The 19,621-nt window shown below is 41.1% G+C and overlaps 1 protein-coding gene across 1 annotated transcript in view; it reads right to left on the bottom strand.

The window, feature by feature from the left end:
* Positions 1-985: 985 nt before the first annotated feature.
* The window catches only part of LOC308135094 (receptor-type tyrosine-protein phosphatase N2-like), a gene marked incomplete at its 5' end in the record, with an annotated part of 199,749 nt that continues 181,113 nt past the window's right edge, over positions 986-19,621 (bottom strand). The window contains 4 exons of the mRNA XM_080502967.1: positions 986-1,221; positions 2,800-2,873; positions 8,905-8,969; positions 14,664-14,717. Of these exons, the coding sequence (XP_080359093.1) occupies positions 1,150-1,221; positions 2,800-2,873; positions 8,905-8,969; positions 14,664-14,717 (265 nt within the window). The 3' untranslated portion in view covers positions 986-1,149. The remainder of the gene's footprint in view (positions 1,222-2,799; positions 2,874-8,904; positions 8,970-14,663; positions 14,718-19,621) is intronic.

The following is a 19,621-nucleotide window of genomic DNA, read 5'->3' as shown; positions in this document are numbered from 1 at the left end:
CCTTAAATTGATATTTTGTGACCACACATTACTATTTTGTGGGCCAAATGAGAAATTTTGTGGGCTCAAATTAGCATATCTATAATAACATAGATTATAACAAAAATTGTATTTTTTGGCCAAAAAAATGCATTTTGTGGGCTCAATTTAATATTTTCTGGCCACAACTTATTTTGTGGTCTCAAAACACTATTTTGTGGTCACACCATATTTATTTGAAGCCACAAAATATAAATCTGGGGCCACTAAATATTCATTTTAGGCCATAAAGTATTAACTTAAGACCAAAAATAGTATTTTGAGCCAACAAAATTACATTTTGTGGCCGTGAAATATCAACTTGAGCCACAATTTAAAGTTTTATTTCCGATGTCTTGTCTGGGGCTGGTAGAATTCAAATTGCCTGTATACATGAATATGTGCATGAAGTTTAATGAAGCAGCAAATTAAATGGATAAATAGATAAAGTGGGACGATTCTAGGCTTTGATGAATCGCTCCTTTTGTATTTCTGCCCATCACTGAATGCTGATGCTGTGTATCTCTAACTGATCTCAGGAAGCATGGCACTAAATATCCAATAAAAGCACAAACTTTGACATGATGATCAACGTCATACGCACACACATACACGCACACGCACACACTTGAAGACACACTCAAGGGCACCAATTCAGTAAAGCACTCAAGTTTGGCAAATATGACATATTTCTGCAAATTTTAGAACATCAACTATTGTTAAAACATCAATTATATTTAAGTTACAAATATATAAGAAAATCTTTCTGTCTGTGTAGATTGTGATGCTGCCAAACACTTCGAAAAACCGAACTGATGCCTGTGAGGTTCACGCTGGAACAGAAACGGAAAAAAACAAACCAACAACCTCCCAACAGAACAAAGAGAAATAAAAACAAACGTGGTGAAATGATACTTTCGAGACTGGAGCTGCGGGAAATGATTAAAAGATTGTTTTGAGGAGGGGGGCGAAGAGGCGAGGAAATGGACGATCCAGGCCGAGGACAGAGGAAGACATGCACACAACGAGAGGGAGAGGACGAGGGCGGGTGAAACCACAAAGAAACAGGGGATGAAGTCGAGAAACAAATGAAGGAGGGACGCTTCTTCAGGAAGAGAGGTGCAGCTTCTTCTACTGCGGGAGAGCTTTCAGGATGGCGTTCACCTCCTCGGCAACGGCTGTGAGAGCAAACTCAAACTGATCCTGCAGGAGAAACAAAAAGGAGAGAGACGAAAGAAGAGTTACACACTGGGTTATCTATAAATCTACAAATGCTACAACCAACCAACACATAAAAGCAAGATAATAAGTATTGTTATTGTTTATTGGGCTGGTGACCACACATGGCATTGTGAGATTTCGTTCTGCTTTAAAGTTTTTCATGCAATAACATGAACTCTGATATTTGATTTCTTCTTTGAAATCACAACAAGTTAACTGCCGGAGTTTAGAACCTTTTTTTTTGTTATTTAATTGGGTTTAGAAGAGATAAGTCTCAGGTCGGCACATTTCTAGGCTACAAATCCTAAAATCTTTGCACTTTTTTCATTAGCATGTAGTAAATAATTGGTACGTATTGATGTTAATTCAGTGCGTGCTCTCTAAAGAGTTAATAATGTCATTATTATATCCCGTATAGTTATCATTGTATAGCTTTAAATACTGTTACATACTGTTTTAATTTCAGTATATTTTTATTGGATGTTGAAAATGGAGTATAAAATGGGAAAAAGCACCTCCTTGACCACCAGATTTATCCTGCTGCTGCACCTTTAAGCTAAAACACAGGGTGAATTTCACAAAATCTGCTCTATATTTTGAAACACAATCAAATTTAGACCACATGTACTTGACTTCGTCCTCCCAATAAAATGAATGCTTAGGGACCTGACCCGGCGAATCGATGGCCGAGGTGTTGCAGAGAGGCGACAGCCGCTCACTCAGGAAACACGTTTTAATATAGCCCCGGATCGATGCCGCCCATGTTTTACACACATCCTGCGTTTTCTTTCTAATTAAGTTCACAGATCAGCCGGTAATTGTTTCCAGATCGGTGTGGAGTCAATCTGAGCACAATGTGACGAGGAGCAACTCTTTGTTTAAAGGAGAAAAGACGATGCCTTGGAGGCGGCGCGGGGGTGTAATTTACAGTACGATCTTTGGAAGAAAATCTGACATAATAGTCACTTTTGTTAAAAGTTTATAATGGTGAAGGTTTTTTTTATTTATTTCTTTTTTTATCCTGGTTATTTGCTGTTCAAATGACTGTAAAAAAAACCCCCAAAAAACAAAAAACAACACAGTACCTTTCATTTCATCTTCACAAAGACATCGTTGAGCTTTGATTCATATTATGACACAGATCAGACTCCACTCCATATTTCAACGCGCTTGATTACAAGCAACAACACAACTGTGTCATGTCTCGACAACATGGTGACGTGTGGGCATGGTTTGAGGCAGTGAGCCGTCCAAGCTGCTGAGGAATTATATCTGCCGAATCCACACAGGTGGTACTAATCATATGGACCAAGGATCGATTTTTTCAAAATCACTTTTCAAAATCAAATGAGAAAAGGAAATATATTCCTCTTAAGAAGCAAACCCCTCCCTCCCCTGCCAACCAAATAAATTTTGGGCGCCAAGAAACACCATTTCTGCCTAAAACCATGCGTGAGGGTCACGGGTTCGATCCCAGCAGCTATTAATGGCTAACTGAGAATGCACAGTTGATGTTTTCATCCGTGTGTATACAGTGTGTGTATACAGTGTGTGTGTTACCTTAGTCTGAACCATCCCTGGTCTCTGGTCTCGCAGATGCTCCAGAGTCGCTGCAATATCAATCTCCTTGGCACCTGTCGTTCATTCAGACACACAGACACACACGGTAAATAAATTGAGCTGGATTGTGTTCAGCGCACCACCAAGATAATCCAGCTAACATCTGTCAATCTGGAGTCTCATACCAGCTCCCTTCAGAACAGCGAAAGGCGATTACATTCATCCTCTTTGCACAAACAAACGGGCTCCGAGGCAGGAGGCTGAGCGACGCTTGTAAAGCAAATCACACGCCACACGTTTTCCACGCATTTTCCACACGCATTTCCCTGGAAAATAAACCGAGCTGATCTCCAAAGTTCCACTTCATTTGTGGTCCAGAGCCTTTCCGTGAAAGGTTGCCCAGCAGAGCCCCTGCCAAAACCTTGTGTGTGCGTGTGTGTGTACGGGCTGGCACGATGCCCGACAGCTGACAAGCGCGTGCCCGCTGCTCAGATTAGCAGCCGCAGCGAGACATTACAAACAGATTACGGACCTTTGGGTGGTGAACATAAGAGAAAGTCTCTGTGCCCACCGCTGGAACATTTATTTCACTTTCCCGAGGACGTAACGGGGTTGAGTTTTAAACATTAAAGAGGCCCTGTGTCACATTTGTGTCACGCTGCTGTTGCACATTGGGTTGACCGTCTCTTCCTCGACTTTCAGAGTCATGGCTACTCTCTCTTGTGTTTGGGGCTAAAAGAGTCTTGTAGCGTCGTAGTTAAGGGCGTGTTCACATTCCCCTGTTTGGTCCGGACCGGCGTTCTCTCCAGGGGGGACAACCTTTTCGTTTTGGCGACATGAACAGGTCTTGGTTTGTTTACAAACAATGTTTCTGGCGGGTGGGAGGAGAGGACACGACGTCCTGCTCAATGCACTCTGGGTAGTAAACAAACAGAGCGAGCCGTGCGAAGCAGAAGAAGCAGGGACACAAAGTCATGGTTGACCAAACCATTTTCTGCATCATCAAGAATTCTCGCTTCTGATACAAAGAATTACTGCTCAAATGTGAAGCCAGTTTCTTAAATATTAGCAAAACTCTACACTTCTACATGTGAAAGGATTCTCAGCTGATGCCAGGATTGTTTCACAACCTCATGTTACTCTGAGGAAGTGTAAACACAGTGTAGAAGATGAATAAGCCAAGATTCAGACTTCAGGCAGGCAGGAATAAAAATGTGTCCAGAGAGAGGATAAAAGTAATGCCGTTTTAATAAATGGTGAGCAATCATGTAAGTATTGTTATGCAAATGCTAGTTTGAGTATAAGACAGCAATCTTCTGCCATTCTCATTCGTTATGAAACACACATTAAGCTTTTAGCAACCTTGAATCACCTTTCTATACCAAAGTCGCATAACGAGAGGAGAAGACGAGAGATGATTCATAAAGAACAAGAGAAAGAAAAATAGATGTACAGGGGGGAGGGAAGACGTCTCGGGGACATAGAGACGCATAGTTCAAGACTGGGAGGGAAACGGAAACAAGAGAGAGATGTGGGAGCAACAATTAAATTCACAAAAGAACAGAGAAAAAAAAAGAGAGAAAAAAAGTGTAATTTGTTTTCGGTCCCTCCGTTTCTCTCGCCTCTCTTCCCCACACAGTCTCGTCATCCCAAATTGTGAAGAAACAAAAAAGGCGCAAGAAATACTTTTTTATTCTGGTTGTGACACATAATAATGTGTCGCTTCCTCTCGTCCTGCATAAAGAGGAAAATGAATGGTGGGAGCAGTGCTCATTCACACGATTTTCTCTTTCTGTTTCACAGGTTTTTCTTCTTTCTTTTTTTTCCCCTCCCCTTTTTTGACTCACAATAGACTCCCTACGAGCCAGAAAAGCTGCAACACTGCTTTAGTTTCTCTTTTTTCTGTGGAGGAGAGGATTTAACAAACCAAGGGCTATTGTGGACGTTCTGATAAACCTCAAAATGAACGGTATTAAAAAAAAAAAAAAAAAAAAAATCTTCTTATTCGGGTTTTCCCTTCTTTGCAAAACTTACCCCTGAAGGAGAAAAAAAAAACAAAAACGAAAGGGGGAATAGTATAAAAACCTCAATTTGAGCTCCTCTCCTCTGTAAGACTCCCACTTTGGGGTGGAGGTCGAGGAGCAGGACAGAGGAGGGTGCTATAGAGGAGAACGAAGAAAAAAAAGAAAAGAAAAATAAAGAGGAGGCTCTTGAGAAGGCTGTGAAAGACCCTGAAGCTGAGAGCCGAGCTAACCAGCTGGACCTGGTGGAGAAAAAAAAAAAAGATGTGGAGAAAGACATGGAGGGATGGTGAAAGGCTCTCGGGCCCTCGATGGGTTTCGTTTCATTCTTAAGATGAAGAGAAAGGTGGCGGGTGGTGTGTGTGTGTGTGTGTGTGTGTGTGTGTGTGTGTGTGTGTGTGTGTGTGTCTCCTGAGAAATGTGGAGGCTTCTCTAAAAGACGGAGGAAAAAAAAAAAGAAGAAAAAAACGTGAGAACCACAGCAATACCTCCTCAACCTCGCTACATCGCTATCATTCTGAGGCAAAGCATAATTCATTCCTTGGGAGAAAAACTGTGAGAATCAAGGGAAAGAGAGATGGAGAAAAGGAGGAGGAGGAGGAGGAGGAGGAGGTGGGGAATATCTTTGATCAGGGCGGAGGAAGCCTGCAAACCTGGGGGCCTCTCGCTACTCAAGATGGACAAAAAAGAAAAAAAAAAATCTGCGAAATGAGGAAGGGTAGGGAGTTGAAACTGTGATGTATGGGAGGGAAACCAGCTCATTCAACTGTGGGAGAGATTCTCCAAAGATCTCGCAAACCTAGAAAATATAACCTCACTCAATGCAGAGAAGAAAAAAATCCATGACTGCCTTTACTGCTTCTTGAAGTCGAAGTACTTTATCTGTATTTTAACATATAGAACTTATATAGGGGTTAACCACCATCCAGACGGGGAGTGGCGGATTCAGATCAGAGCATATGACTCTCATTGTGAAGTCTTTACACGGGCTTCCACTTCTAATCTAAACTAATCACTGAATAGTTTATCCCAGAATACATTAAATAAATCAAAAAACATAAACCCAAAAAAGGTCTCTGAGAGCTACAGACTCGAGGCGAACAATAGAGATTAGAGTTCAAACCAGACGCGGTGACGACGTTTCGCTGCACATAAAAAGGAACAAACTCCCAAAGTGAGTCAGTTCAAAGTGGAAAGTGAAGACTTCTCGACGCTCATCAGACAAAGGAGCTAAAATCTGATTCATCCCGAGTCCTTGCGTTTAGTGTCTTGTAAGAGTTTTTTTCTTGTTCACTCTGGTGGATACTCTGCCAGAGCTGAGACGTTTCCAGAGGTGGCAAAAAAACCAACTTATGCTCTGATCTGCTTTTAAAGTCTATACGTACTGAGTAAGAACTGAGAAATCTTGTTTCTCTCTCGAGGGGGTTTCAACAAAAGAGTGTCAAATCTGCACAGAACTAAATTTGTTCAAACAAGGACTTTTCTCCAGTTTTGCAGTGTGGGTATCCACCTTCGGGCTTTTCAGTCTGTCCACATCTGGTCTCATCTCATCAGCTTCTCGCTTCTTTCGTCATTTCATCTCGTTTATGCCGAGATTTTACATTAAAGTTCCACGTCTGAGGAGCGCAGGAGCTCTATCGCTCCTCCGAGTTTATTGTTCTCTGCTGTGCCTTGTTGTGTCCCATATTCTAGTCTGTCTTCCAGCCTTAATGTATCCCTCCTTTTGCACATTCGTCCAGTTTTCGCTCCTGCCTCTTGTTGGACCTCGCTCACTGGATCTCCATTGTATGTTGTTCTGACTGTCGACACGAAACCCTGAAAAAGCTAAACTCTTATGTCTGTATCTGCATTTTGGTCCTCTCTTTGGTTAGATGATTGTGTTTGAACTTTTTTGACACTATAATACTCGATAACACCTCACATATGGTCCTACTTTGTGCCTGTTTATAAGCAATGATCACACTTTTGCTGATGATTACATGTTGTCAATGAAGTGTTGATCTACCTTGTAAAAAGCTAAAAAAAAAAACAAACCCAAAAAACAGAGCCTTGGTTTTATGGGGGATTGAAAAAGTGTACCCCATGTATGATGAGGCGAAGAACAGGTTTACGGAAGTTACTTTTATTAAAACATTCTTGTTTTAGTGTAAAATTCATGAAAACCCCACAGATTTGACATTATGTTTTAATGAGACAATTCTCATTATTAAAATGTAAATATGAAATGTATAAAAGTTTTCCGTTTGTTATGTGTGTAGAAATAACTGACAAAACAACTAACTTTCCGATGATTTTTTTTTTCCAGTATTTTGAAATACAACTGCACAATAAAGCAAACACAGTTTTGCTCAGTAAATAAAGTGAATACATGTGAAAATATGAATATGAAACTGATCACACTGAAATGTCTGCAGTAATGAAGGAGTCCGCGCTCAATTTATTTGAGAAATAGTAGAAAAACAAAGCGAGGTAAAACTCGAAATCCCTAAAATGGAAGTTATCTTGCCAGTACAAAACAGCAACGTGCACAGATCTGGCTTATTGAATAACTTTAAAACTCAACAGCGTTTCCTGACTGAACCTCTTGCTTAATTTTCAGTCTGTTCAAGAAGGGAATTAGAACTTTTCATTTAATGTACATTAGAACTATTCAGGACAAGAGATAAAAGAACACTTCCTTTTTTCACATCCACCAGTCTCCCACCCGGCCCCGCCCTTTTCCTCCCCGAGCCCCTGGGTTGCTGAGTTAGGGGCCCCCGATCACAGTGTGACAGCCTGGGAAACGGCCACTGATGCCCCAACTGACCCTTTGATCTGGAATTAAAGACCCAGGAGCTCGTTCTGCTACAGCAGCACCGCTGTGGGACGTGCACAAAAGAAACAAAAAAAGACATGCACTCACACACACATGCACGGTGAAAACCGTGAGTCCCCCGTGTGGTTGAAGAAGTTATAATTCAGACGGTGAGAATATAAAATATTATAATAAAATCTAAAAATAAAAGATACGACTGTGTGAAAGCCAGAAAAGAAGAAGCAAGAGAGAAGACGCAAGAGAAACAAACTATTCCAAACCGCGAACAAAGTGACTAAATTCTAAGATAACTTCAGGAGACCGCAATTATTTTACCATTATGGCACGACCTGCCACTACTCTGTGAAATATTCGGTCCCCCAGGTAATTACTCCACTGTTTATTACATCATACTGTAATTATAGTAATTATCATGCACTTACATTGTGCCGCAAAAGGCACTGTGGCGAGGAACCCTGACTGCATTTCAAATAAAATGTCTGTGGTCAGTTCCGGTTAATCCGAGGTGGAGCGTGCACAGTAACAAAATGTTTCCAACTTTCTTGTTTCCTCCCCCTCATTTTGTAGCTTTTCTGCCACTGTAAAGATTTAAAAGTCACATATAGCCTCTCTGTTGACATTCAGGCACAGCGGCACAGCAAAACCAGATCCCATTAAACTCAAGAAATGCAGTGGTAAAGCTTTTAAACTAATATAAATATGCCCTATTATCCAAGTTCTTTGGCTCAGAGGCAGTAAGTGAAACTCACCGGGTGTAGAAAAGGAAAAAGACATTATTTGTATATATTGCAATTTTGTGCATTCATTTCGAATTCAAAAGTTAGATACACCAAACACCTAAGTATAACGACAAACTTTTTTTTTTTTTTTTTAGCCCACTGGTCTGTGTGTGATGACCTTGCAAAGTGGAAAATTCACAAGGAAAACTTTCTCAAACATGTATACTGCATTTCTAATTAATTCACTGACACTGGTTTGGAGTCCTGAGTCCACAGATCAATGACGCAGAAGTAAGAGTTGACTACCTACTTGATTAGGAAGTAGCATTAGCATCGAATCCAAACTGTGAGTTTGTGAAAACATGCATTCTGAAGGCTGTACAAGTTGTGAGTCCTTGGGGGAAGCAATGAGCTTTTGACAACCCATTTTTCAGCGGATTTTACAAAATAAGGCAGTCATTGGATGCTACAATATTTCAGGAGAAAGTACATGCCAGATACAAAGTTGTTTTGTTTTTTTTTAACCTTGGGCATGAAATTCAACACCCACCTTTAGCCATCTTGTTGAGGACCATGTCGATCAGGACGTAGGTTCCGCTTCTCCCCGATCCATCACTGTACGGGCGAGCAAGTGAGAGAGAGAGAGAGAGAGAGAGAGAGAGAGAGAGAGAGAGAGAGAGAGAGAGAGAGATGTTTAAATGTGGGTGGTTGTCTCACATCATCTCTGAATCTGTGCTTCTGTGTTCTTGTACATGCTACAAAGTGAGGACATGTCTTTCTATTTTCTTTTTTTTTTTAAACTAACACCGAGGACATTATAACCAAGCCCCATGTTTTATTACCTCTTTCTCTAAAAACCTTAATCTGCCACAATTTCCTTTAAGATTTAATCGAATTTGTTTGATAACATCAAATGATCTGATGACTTTTCGTGTGTCAAGTCCATTTTACACATTTCAAACATTTTTTTACCTTGTTAAAATCAAAGACATTCCCTGACATCCATATGGCATGAAAGCCTCCAAATATTCTACCGTTGGACATCAAATTTCTTATTGATAGAACTAATAATAGGTGTTTGCTTCAGCACAGACATCGCATTAAAAAGATTGAACCAACAACAACCGTGGTATTTGTTAATTTATATCCAAACTATGTACAAGAAAGAAGGGCTTTTTTGCTATCATCCACTCGCTGACCACTTTATTAGGTTAACTTGTATGATCTAATATTGTCGTTTTTGGTTTGATTTGGTCGACACTCCAATGAAGATCGGAAACCCATGAAGTTCCTTTAAATCACATTCCAAAATGTTGAGCAAAACTTGGCAGGTCTACTGGTATGTAAGTGAGTCTCAAAGCAGCCGCGGAACTGTTAAGTTCTGAAACGTGAGTAACGCACACCCACGGATTTCCTCTGACAATATATCCGCTCCCGTATCCGCGCTACTGTTGTTTTTGTGCCCTTTTCTGGCAGTGGAGACAGACACAACTTGACTCCAGCTCAAGCAGCAGTCAGAGAGATTTGATATATTGAGGTTTATGAGTCTTCTAATGCTATTTCAGGGGGATCAGCAACTTCAAAGGTGTATAATTATGGAACTGAACGGCTGTAGTGCTTTCTTTTTAGTGAGAAATTAAATAATGTCAAAATATATCCCGACTGATGTAAACACAATCTAAAACACACGCGCGCGCACGTGCACACGCACGCACACACACACACACGCACGCACACACACGCACAGATCAGTGAGTAAAAATAAATTACAATTTGTAATGTATGTGTGGGGAATATTTTGTTTCCTCGGGTTTATTTCGAGTGTTGAAAATTGATGTCTGCACCGCTGTCGGTCTATTTCATGGGCTGGCGTGTAATCCTACAAGCTCAGCTGGGTGGTGTGTGTATGCATGTGTGCATGTTTGAGCATGTGCACAAGTGCTGGCATGAGTCCATCCTTCCTGAATATTTCATTTTCACTGGGACCTTAGTTATTTTCAGCAGTAATTGAGCAGTACCAGCGTGTGTGTGTGTGTGTGTGCTTTGCCCACATTGTGGGTCCTAACCTTAGACACATAAATCAAGTCCTCATGACATTAATCATAACATTTTATGGTTAGGTTTAGATTAATTCAAATGTTAAGGTTTTTTGGCAATTAGTAGTTACTTTTAAGGAAGGAAGCGAAGGAAATGAACACTCTGCTCTCTTTCTCTTCCTCTGTGTGTGTGTGTGTGTGTGTGTGTGTGTGTGTGTGTGTGTGTGTGTGTGTGTGTGTGTGTGTGCGTGTGTGTGTGCGTGGATTAATATAGCTACACCTCACATGGGTCATTACAGTGTGATTACAGATCTCTGGTATCGCTGCACCTTGCCAGGATCATTACAAAGTGATCAAAGATATGCGGTGTGCGTGCGTGTGTGTGTTTGTGTGTGCGCCTCAGGGCTGTGAGTAAACACGTCAAGATGTCTGCTGCCTCCTCTGACTCTATTTAAAATGATAGACACAGTGGAAAGAGCCAGGGGAAGAGGGTAAAGAAAAAGACAAGATAGCAAGAAGATGGAGGAAGGGCGAAAGCTGCTGTGTGATTATTGAATTTCTGCATCTGTGCTCTTCTCTTGAATCACTTCTCAGCCTGATTGCTTCACTCCGCTCTCCGTATACATTAGGGCGATAAATGGCTTCGCAAGCACGGCTTTGACAAAATAGCTTGTGAGGTTTAAGTAAAGAGTCTCCACATTGGGAGAGTTTCTCCATCTTTTCATTACTGCAGCTGCGGGTACGATTGGTGTTTTGGGGCATAAGAAAAGCAGTTTGATTGGTCCAGAGATTACAAGAGAGAATATCGACATGTTTTAAAACAGATTCTGGTGCATTACATGAATTTCGGCGGAATTATTATTTTTTTTTTGCCTTGCTCTGCATATCAGACGTCGCCTACGAATTCCGAAGTTTTTGCCGAGCTTGGGTACTATTGTAAATTTCCAGAATGTTTATCATCTACAGCATGTGTCAACACTGCCTTCAGGAATTAAGTAAATTATGTTAACCAACAATCAAAGCGTTGGTGTAGTTCTAGTTATATGTCGGGATGGATGAAACAATGGACCTGGTCACTTTCTGGAATCTTGTTTTTGTGCATTGCCGAAATCTCTTTGATTGCTACTGTGCTTCGAGGGCTCGCATGTTTAGCGGAGTTTGGCGTTTTCACTTGAAAACGTTGTCGTGTGAATGGAGCCTAAGACGCGTGCGCTTGCATTTCAAGAGCACTGGTATATTCATGCTGCAAACTTGTGGTTTGATCTGAATGTGCAGATGGAAGGCTCAAACACAGTAGGAAAGCTGCATGTGATTCCATCGGAAATGAAAATGTTCAGTATTAATAAAGCAAAGTACCCTAAAATACAAATGATAGATAACTCTGTGTATTATTCATGTAGTATGACCAGAATGAAGTTTTGAGTACAACTTCTTTCATGGGTTATGGTTGCTCCAAGGCATTGTACTTGAGAAGTTAGTGGACTAACATTCAATGTTGTGTGTTAGTGTGTGGAAACCTGAAGTTTTAAACAGCACTGGTGTTTGGTGACCTGAGAAAACTCCCTTCAAATCCAAGTGCACATTAAGTTAACATGAGGTCAGAAACGTTGGTCCGGCGACGGAACAGACGAAGTCGGTGAAACGCATCAATTTGTCACCGCCGCGTTATTCATCTATTTCAATTTTACACTTTAAATCTGTTATATTTTTTTCCCTCACGCAACTCATACTGCAGCATCATTTCCCAAAGCTCCTGCGATTCATATGCTCTGAACTTTTCCAGTTGGATTTATAATGATTGACCAGGCGCTGGTGTCACTGTGAACTTTCTGCTCTCTGTAGCAGACGGGCGAAATCGATAGAAACGATGAATCGATACACACAAGCCGACTGGGCTTCTTCCTGCTGAGCCTGCATAAAAACCTATTTCTGTCCACGACGGTTCTGCTGTCAGTTCGCCTGGAGAAGATAGTTTGTCTGAGACGCAGACGACTCTTTCTGTGGGCACACACACACACACACATGCACACACACACACACACCTCGGATGGGAATCGAGAGTCGGCATGGACTGAGTGAATCGAGCGATTCGGCGGCGTGGGCACATCGCTCAAATGTCATAACGTCGTCCTATACTACGCCGAGGACAGTGTTTGTCTTCTTCTGCTGCCCAATTCAGTCTTTACATTTGACATAGGAATGAAAGCAACCGAAAACAATACAAAACGTACAAACCGGGAGTCAAAGTTTAGCCTTGTTTTGAAAAGTACAGATGATAAGTTCAATGTCTGCCTGTAATAATTTACCAAACCTTAAAATAAATACAACATTATTTGAAGTACTACACATCTAATTAGACCTGTGTATCTCATATTAGCATTATTCATAATCGTTAATTTTCCATATTATACAACTTTGTTAAGAGAACTTGGCTGTTTTATACATTCCCTTCCTAAAAGGTTAATAATACACTTGTCTCTAGATCATTAATTGTTTCTGTTTTAATGTGTATATATAAATAATGATAATCTGCTTAATTGAAATGGAAGTCCCAGACACACGCCCAGTGATAATTATTTGAAATACTTTCATGGTGACATGTTTGTACGAGTTTGCTTGACCACATGCAATGAAAAAGACTGTAACTTATCCAGGGATCAGCGAAGGTTAAAAAGAGCTGCGAGGGCGGCAGAGGGGCAGTAAATGCACCATTTAGCGGTGTTTATTGGTGAATAAATGCCACAGCAAACTCAAGTCATAAATCAAGTCCCATGTTTTATGTGGATGACAGAGTTAGAATGTTAAAACTGTTAAACCCAGTAGCATCTGATAGAAAAATGAATCATCTGTTGATCTTCAGGGGCGGTGTTCTTGTCGTCCAAGGATTCGCTTTGTGATTTGAAGTACGTCCTCATTTATTTGCGGTGACTGCAGCTGAAACCGAGCATTTACTGCTACCTCCTGCTAAGGAGTCTTGCTGCAACCCTTTCGTCCTCATTGATAATCTCGTTTTAACAGCGGCCACAGGCCTGCCGTCGCTTGTGAACTGCAAGTGCGCAAAGCTACACCAAATTCCTTTCTAGTCCCGAAATCAAAAACCTAAAAAGAATTCAATCATGTCTCTTCTTGTCTGACAATTACAGCTAAAAGTAGCTCAGTGCAACATTAAAGCCTCAATTTTTTTCCCTCTCCTTTAAAATTGAGAAAATGAAGCAATAAAGACAAAAGTAATGGATCCATCTGAAGTTGAAATGGAGAACATTTATAACAATGTATTTTAGAAAGGGGCAACCGTGGCTTTTTCAACAGAATTCTAAAGAATGAGTTCCTTTTAATCAAAAGCAAAAAGTTGATTTGATCCGCTTTGGGAGGATGCTGAAACATGTGAAGAGACTTTACTTCCTAACATCTGCTGTCTGTACTCAAATCACTTGGCTTTATATAGATATCAAACTCATATGCAGACAGCACTAAAACAACTAGCACCTACACTAAAGTCATTAAGCAGAGTTTCATAAGGTCGTAACATTACCTGAGGTAATGTAAAGCGATCCAGCTGCAGTGGTTATCTCTCTCTCCGTGCTCACAGGTTTAATACTCTGGTGTGGCCTGGCAGCTTAGCTCAGGAATGCATAGTGGAGGTGCCATTAAACCATATTAGAATATAGATCATTTAGTGGAGACAAACGTCAGGCCAAGCTGTTCCAGAAGACATCTTTTTTTTTTTTTTTTTTTTAATCCAATCATGGGAGGATGTTTCTACAAAACACTGTGGCAGATTTCTTTGCTAAATACCAATTTAATTATGTCTCGCCGGTCTGAGTTATATCCTCAGGTGGTGGCAGGTATGCAGATGCGAGTACACGCACACATATACACACACACTACCTACTTCTATTTACCTCTCTCTCTCTCTCTCTCTCTCTCCCTCGCCCACTGGCTCTGACCGATACACGGCAAACTTTGAAGTGGCTCCAATTAAAAGTTGCCCTACTCCGTGGACAGTTTGTCAATTAAATCACAACTCTTCGGCTAATCGCTGGTTTAAAATGCCCGTCATCCCCCAAGTGCTGAAGAACTGACGGAGCGGCCGGTGGGAAGACGGAAAACCACGAGGGAGCCGATCGAGTTCAGCTTCAGACAACACCAACGAACAGTAAACACGGGGTTCTGGTAGTTTGCCAGAATATTGCAGACTACCTTGAAACATAATGCATTTTATTCAACGGTAAATGCAAACTGTTACACAAGTGGACATGGTGAGTATACTTGCCTGCAGTGGACTATGATAGGACACGAGCGTCCCCGGTAGCACTTGTTAACTTTCCTACAAAGAGCAAGAACAGAAAGGAGGAGTCAGTGTTAACATCACAGGCGTAGTGTCGGGGACAGGAAAACAAAGAAAAAAAAAACTAAACATTCCAAATGTTCCTTAGGAAAGAAAGACCTGTTCTCCATTTCTTGACCACCACTTATGATGTCAAGACAAATGGCAAATAATTGATCATTGTCAATTTTTTTGATACTCAACTGCAATTATTCCAAGCTTAAACTTTAATAATTATTGTAATTATGATCAAAGCAATGTAGAAAACAGAAGTGAGACACAATTTATAAAAAAGAATATCGAACATTCATCGGTCACACCATTTTTCAAATTGATGAGTGGTAAAATCCTATAAGAAACCAAAGTAATAATGTTTTGTTTTCCAGTTATCAATCAAAATAAAGACATTTGACCAATATGAGTTATGAGAACCAAAACCTTGCTAATTGTTGACTTGATTTGAAGTTTTTATTTCGAACATGTAAAATATACACCAAGAAAACCCAAAACCAGAACATCTAATTACACAAACAATATAAAAGGGTCAACACCATATGTGCCCGTGTCTTTCACATGCATTCACGTCATTTTCTTAACACAGCCCCTGGACAGTGCAAAACATATGAGTGTAGAAGCGTAAAACATAATCTATACAAACTCCATCCAAGTTTGTGTACATTGAAAATAGATGCAGTCATGAATGTATAACGAGGTTCTCCTGCAAGGAAAACAACATTCTTCTGTTACGACTGTGAAAAATAAGAGAAATTCACACCTCGTTCTTCAAAAAGCTCCGCAGTCAGTGGATTTTCACAAACAAGCAACGTCTATCCGTGATAGACGTAGGAAGACAGAGTCTGATCCCAGCTGGAGATCATTGCTGATTCTATTTCATGGTGGTAACTCTAAATAACAATTTTCAGCCAGAACACATTATGTAAAAGCACCCCGTGCGTGTGTGTGTGTGTGTGTGATCCATTATGCATCAGTCAGTCGCACCTGCAGTGATGGGGCTTTACTATTTTTTTTTTCTTCACTTTTCCTCAGCTGAATTCTCTAAGGTCGTTTATTATTTGAGTGAAATGTGAGGACACAACATAACGTAGGAGTTTGGTGGAAGCTGAACAAATTATTCATTTCCAGTAGTCTTCAGTGAAATGTCTGTACAGCTAAAATAAAGCATTTTATTAGTGCAACTCATAATGATCTCAATTTGCTTTTTAAATGACAATATTTTTAAGTGAAAACCAAAACTTGTCATTGCTTTTTCCGTATATCTGCCGTTTCTGTGTAAACAGATATCATTTCCAAAGTACTGCTGTGCAAACACAAATCTTTTCTGAAAAGAAAACGCAATTGCAACTAGGTGTTTGTACTGTCGCGTAAATGAAGCATTAGTTACGCTATCAATTTTGTGGGATGAGGCAGAATAGTATTACAAATATTCAAATATAGGGTTCGTAGACCATCATACTGCCCCCTAGTGGTGTGGCGTACCGCAGCTACGAAGCATTGTAGAGTTCCCTTAAATACTGCGACAACATAATATTTATGAATGAATGACTCCTCCCCCAGCCCAAAGAGGAGCGGTGTGAAGAATATAAAAACTTGAGAAAAAAAAAAAAAGAAATTGTATGTTGTTTCTTCATTTTTGCTCTGACTACAAAACAATTATATTTTACCAAGTGGTGATAAAATCTTTGAGAAAACAGGAGGTGTGCTTCTATTAGGCAGTGCTCTTCTAATGGAAACTATACGGTATGTAGGGATATGCGTGCAAAGATTTTACTTTGGGGGGAGTTCGATGGTAAGATTAAACAATTTTTTACCCCTTATTGTCCAGTGTGTCCATTTAAAGGTTGACTGGGAGGCAGAAATTGTTGTCATTTAACATAAACTTATTATTGTTAACTCAGAAGAAACAGAAGGTAATTTAGAAGCTACCAAATACATTCACTTGGCAAATTTGTTTCAATTAAGGCTTTTCAGAACTCTCCAACAGGGCAATATTTCTTTTACATGCCTTTTCAAAGACATCTTGTAATATGCATACAAATAAATCAGAAACAGATCAAGCCAGCAGTCATTCAGCGTAAGGTTGTGTTAATACATCCATCTCGATTTACTTCGCCCGCTGACTACAAGCAATATCCCCAAAAAGCTGAAGCAAAGAAAGTCTTTGCACACGACAAAACACACATTTCCATCCTCCGCCCCGCACAAAATTGAAAAGTCAGAGCTCACTGCAGACAATCAAAAGTGATGTTACCATGGCAACAGCCAGCAGAGAATCACCAACAGGCGCACAGGGTGGGAGGGGTGGGGGGGGGGGGGGGTGAAAGATTCAAAGGAGATGCCCCGTAAGAGAGACTCAAGCCTGACGGATCAAAAGCAGAGAGGGAGACACAGAAGAGAGGAAAGAGATTGATGGAGAGAGGGAAAGAGGGAAAGACATGATGATGGAGATGCAAAAAAACAAAAAAACAAAAAAAGAACTTGGAACGTTTCCATACTAGCCCAAATAATTGTCTTTTGGTTGTGTGTGTGTCTGTGTGTGTGTGTGTGTGTGTCTGTGTGAGTAAAGATTCCTAACATGTGTCAACATATGCATTTATTCAAACAGCTTAATTTGTCACCTCACGGATAAATGTGAATGCAGCTTAATGACAACACCTTGTACACTTGACATTTAAAGAAAGTGAATGCAGAGAAGGCGAGAGACCAGACTCTTTCCTTCTTTCTTAAATTCCCTCATTCATCTTTCAGCACCGTATCTGGGTTCAGTTCTCCTCAGTACTTTGAGATGTGTGCAGTCTGCAGACAGATTTTCTCTGAGTGCACATAGACAGACGGATCGGCATGGGGCAAAAGGGAGGAGGGGGGGGGGGGGGGGGGGGACACGGATAGTGGGCGTGAGAGATGAAGACAAAGACACGGTAGGAAAGGAAAGGAAGGCATGGGGAGAGGGAGAAGAGGGGAGATTGGACGGGAGATTCGGAGGCAGTCAAGCAAACCATGAGCAAGCAAAAAAAAAATCTCAGGTCACAGAGCACAGCGAGGAAAGAGAAGAGATAAGAAGTGAAAGAGGAGGGGAAGAGAGGAGGTGAGGCGGGGGAGGACCCATGTTGGTTGTAGAGTCACAGTCTCCAATGATCACTTTTGTGACTATGCAACTGGGCTTATATTACTAGCTGCAACATCACAAAAATGACACTGGCAACCGCTAGTTAGCCGGTAAAACAAGGAGGGGGGGGGGATTCGGAAGCGGGGGTCGCTGAGTTCCGGCGTGAGCGGACGACATGCCGGGACACAAGCATGAGGGATAGAGCAATACTCCGGTCAGCCTCCTGAAGAACCACCGAGGCGGAAAGAGAAAGAAAACACCCGAAAACGGAGAAGGGAAGGTCGCCACTGTGGAAGTGCTGCATCTGTGGCAATAAAAGTGAGAAACACCCCCCCCCCCCTCCCCCCCTTCTGCACTTGCTTTATTTTGCGCTGACCCCGTCGCCATGCGAGCAAAGGCAATATTTCTGATCTGATGGCGGATGGTGACGCCCCACCAGAAACCCCTCTTTTAATAGCTGTGACCACAAACGATCACTCTTGAACGGCGACACCACAAACTATATATAAAGCCTACGTCGGGAGAAAATCCACATTAAGCCAGAAAAGAAAGCGGGGGGCTGACGTAGCCTGACAGTATATCAGTTTATAAAGAGGTCGAAGGAGGGGGAGGAGGTACGGGGGAGCGGTTATGAAGGCGCGCGCAGATAAAGGATCGCTCCGGCCGAGTTCCTTCAATACATCCTGAAATGCGTCGTTATCGACTGGAAAATGCCCGGGACGTTTGAGGATATACAGATATTTTTCTCCCTGCGTCTCGGGGTCACGAGTCAAAACTCCTGCCGAAGTGAGGGATTTAAAGTGATTATGTTGCGAGGGAGCCACAGATGCCTCTTAAAGCCTTTCCACATTAACTGAAGGGCATTTGAATAGCCTCTCTTTGTTTTATATGAAAAAATAATAATAATAATATGCCCTTAAAATGAACCACGTCTAAAAGACACACGCTCGATTTCAATATGCATCTTGTACCCACGTTACTTTATAGAAAAAAATGAATGCGGGGAATGTACTTTAGATGATAAAACCCGACCCAAGAAAAAGACAATGGTTGAGCCCGCTGCAGCAACACTAAAAACTGTTGGTTTCTTGAATTTTACAGAATTTACCCACTTGAAAGACCCAGGAGTTAAATAGTTAGTTCCATGCACACGATAACAAGGTAACCCATCATGCATGTTTGGTGTTCCTCTCATTGGCATTTTCCTGTGGTAATACTTGCGTGGAAAACGCTAATGGCAGGTATGGAAACATATATGTTGAGCTCCCATTAAACACCACCCAGCTAATTGTTATTTATACACACAAGTTGTCCTCTACCTTTGGTGCAAAGCACTCTAGGGACTGCTGAAGCAGTAGAAAAGCTATATGAGATCCACTTACCATTAAGTCTTTGTTCAAGCAAAAACATAAGACTGTGGTGGATGTTTTTTCAGAAAAAAAAAAAAAAAAAAGAAATCTTACAAGACTTTAGACATCCCTGGAAAGAATCCTGCTATTAAAACACAACCCTTTCCAAAGGACTCTTTCAAAATACGTCATTCAAAAAGTTTCTTCTGTAACCTCAGCACCTTCTTCATCAACACTAAAAGCAGGCTTAAGTACTTTGCACACTTGAAATGCAAATGACTTCCAAGACACTCTTTAAACACGCTGTTGAGGAGCCTTTATTTCTTGGCGAGCGCCAGAAGAAAACAACTCTGTGTGGTTGCATGAATGCCATCTTCTCACTTATGCACACATTCCAATGTAAAAGTCACGGCGTGATAGCTAGGCTGTGT

The sequence above is a fragment of the Blennius ocellaris genome, assembly GCF_963422515.1.
Source record: "Blennius ocellaris genome assembly, chromosome: 10".
NCBI classification, from domain to species: domain Eukaryota; kingdom Metazoa; phylum Chordata; class Actinopteri; order Blenniiformes; family Blenniidae; genus Blennius; species Blennius ocellaris.
The sequence above is the reverse complement of the archived record's forward strand: the minus strand, read 5'-3'. Positions and strand labels throughout refer to the sequence as shown.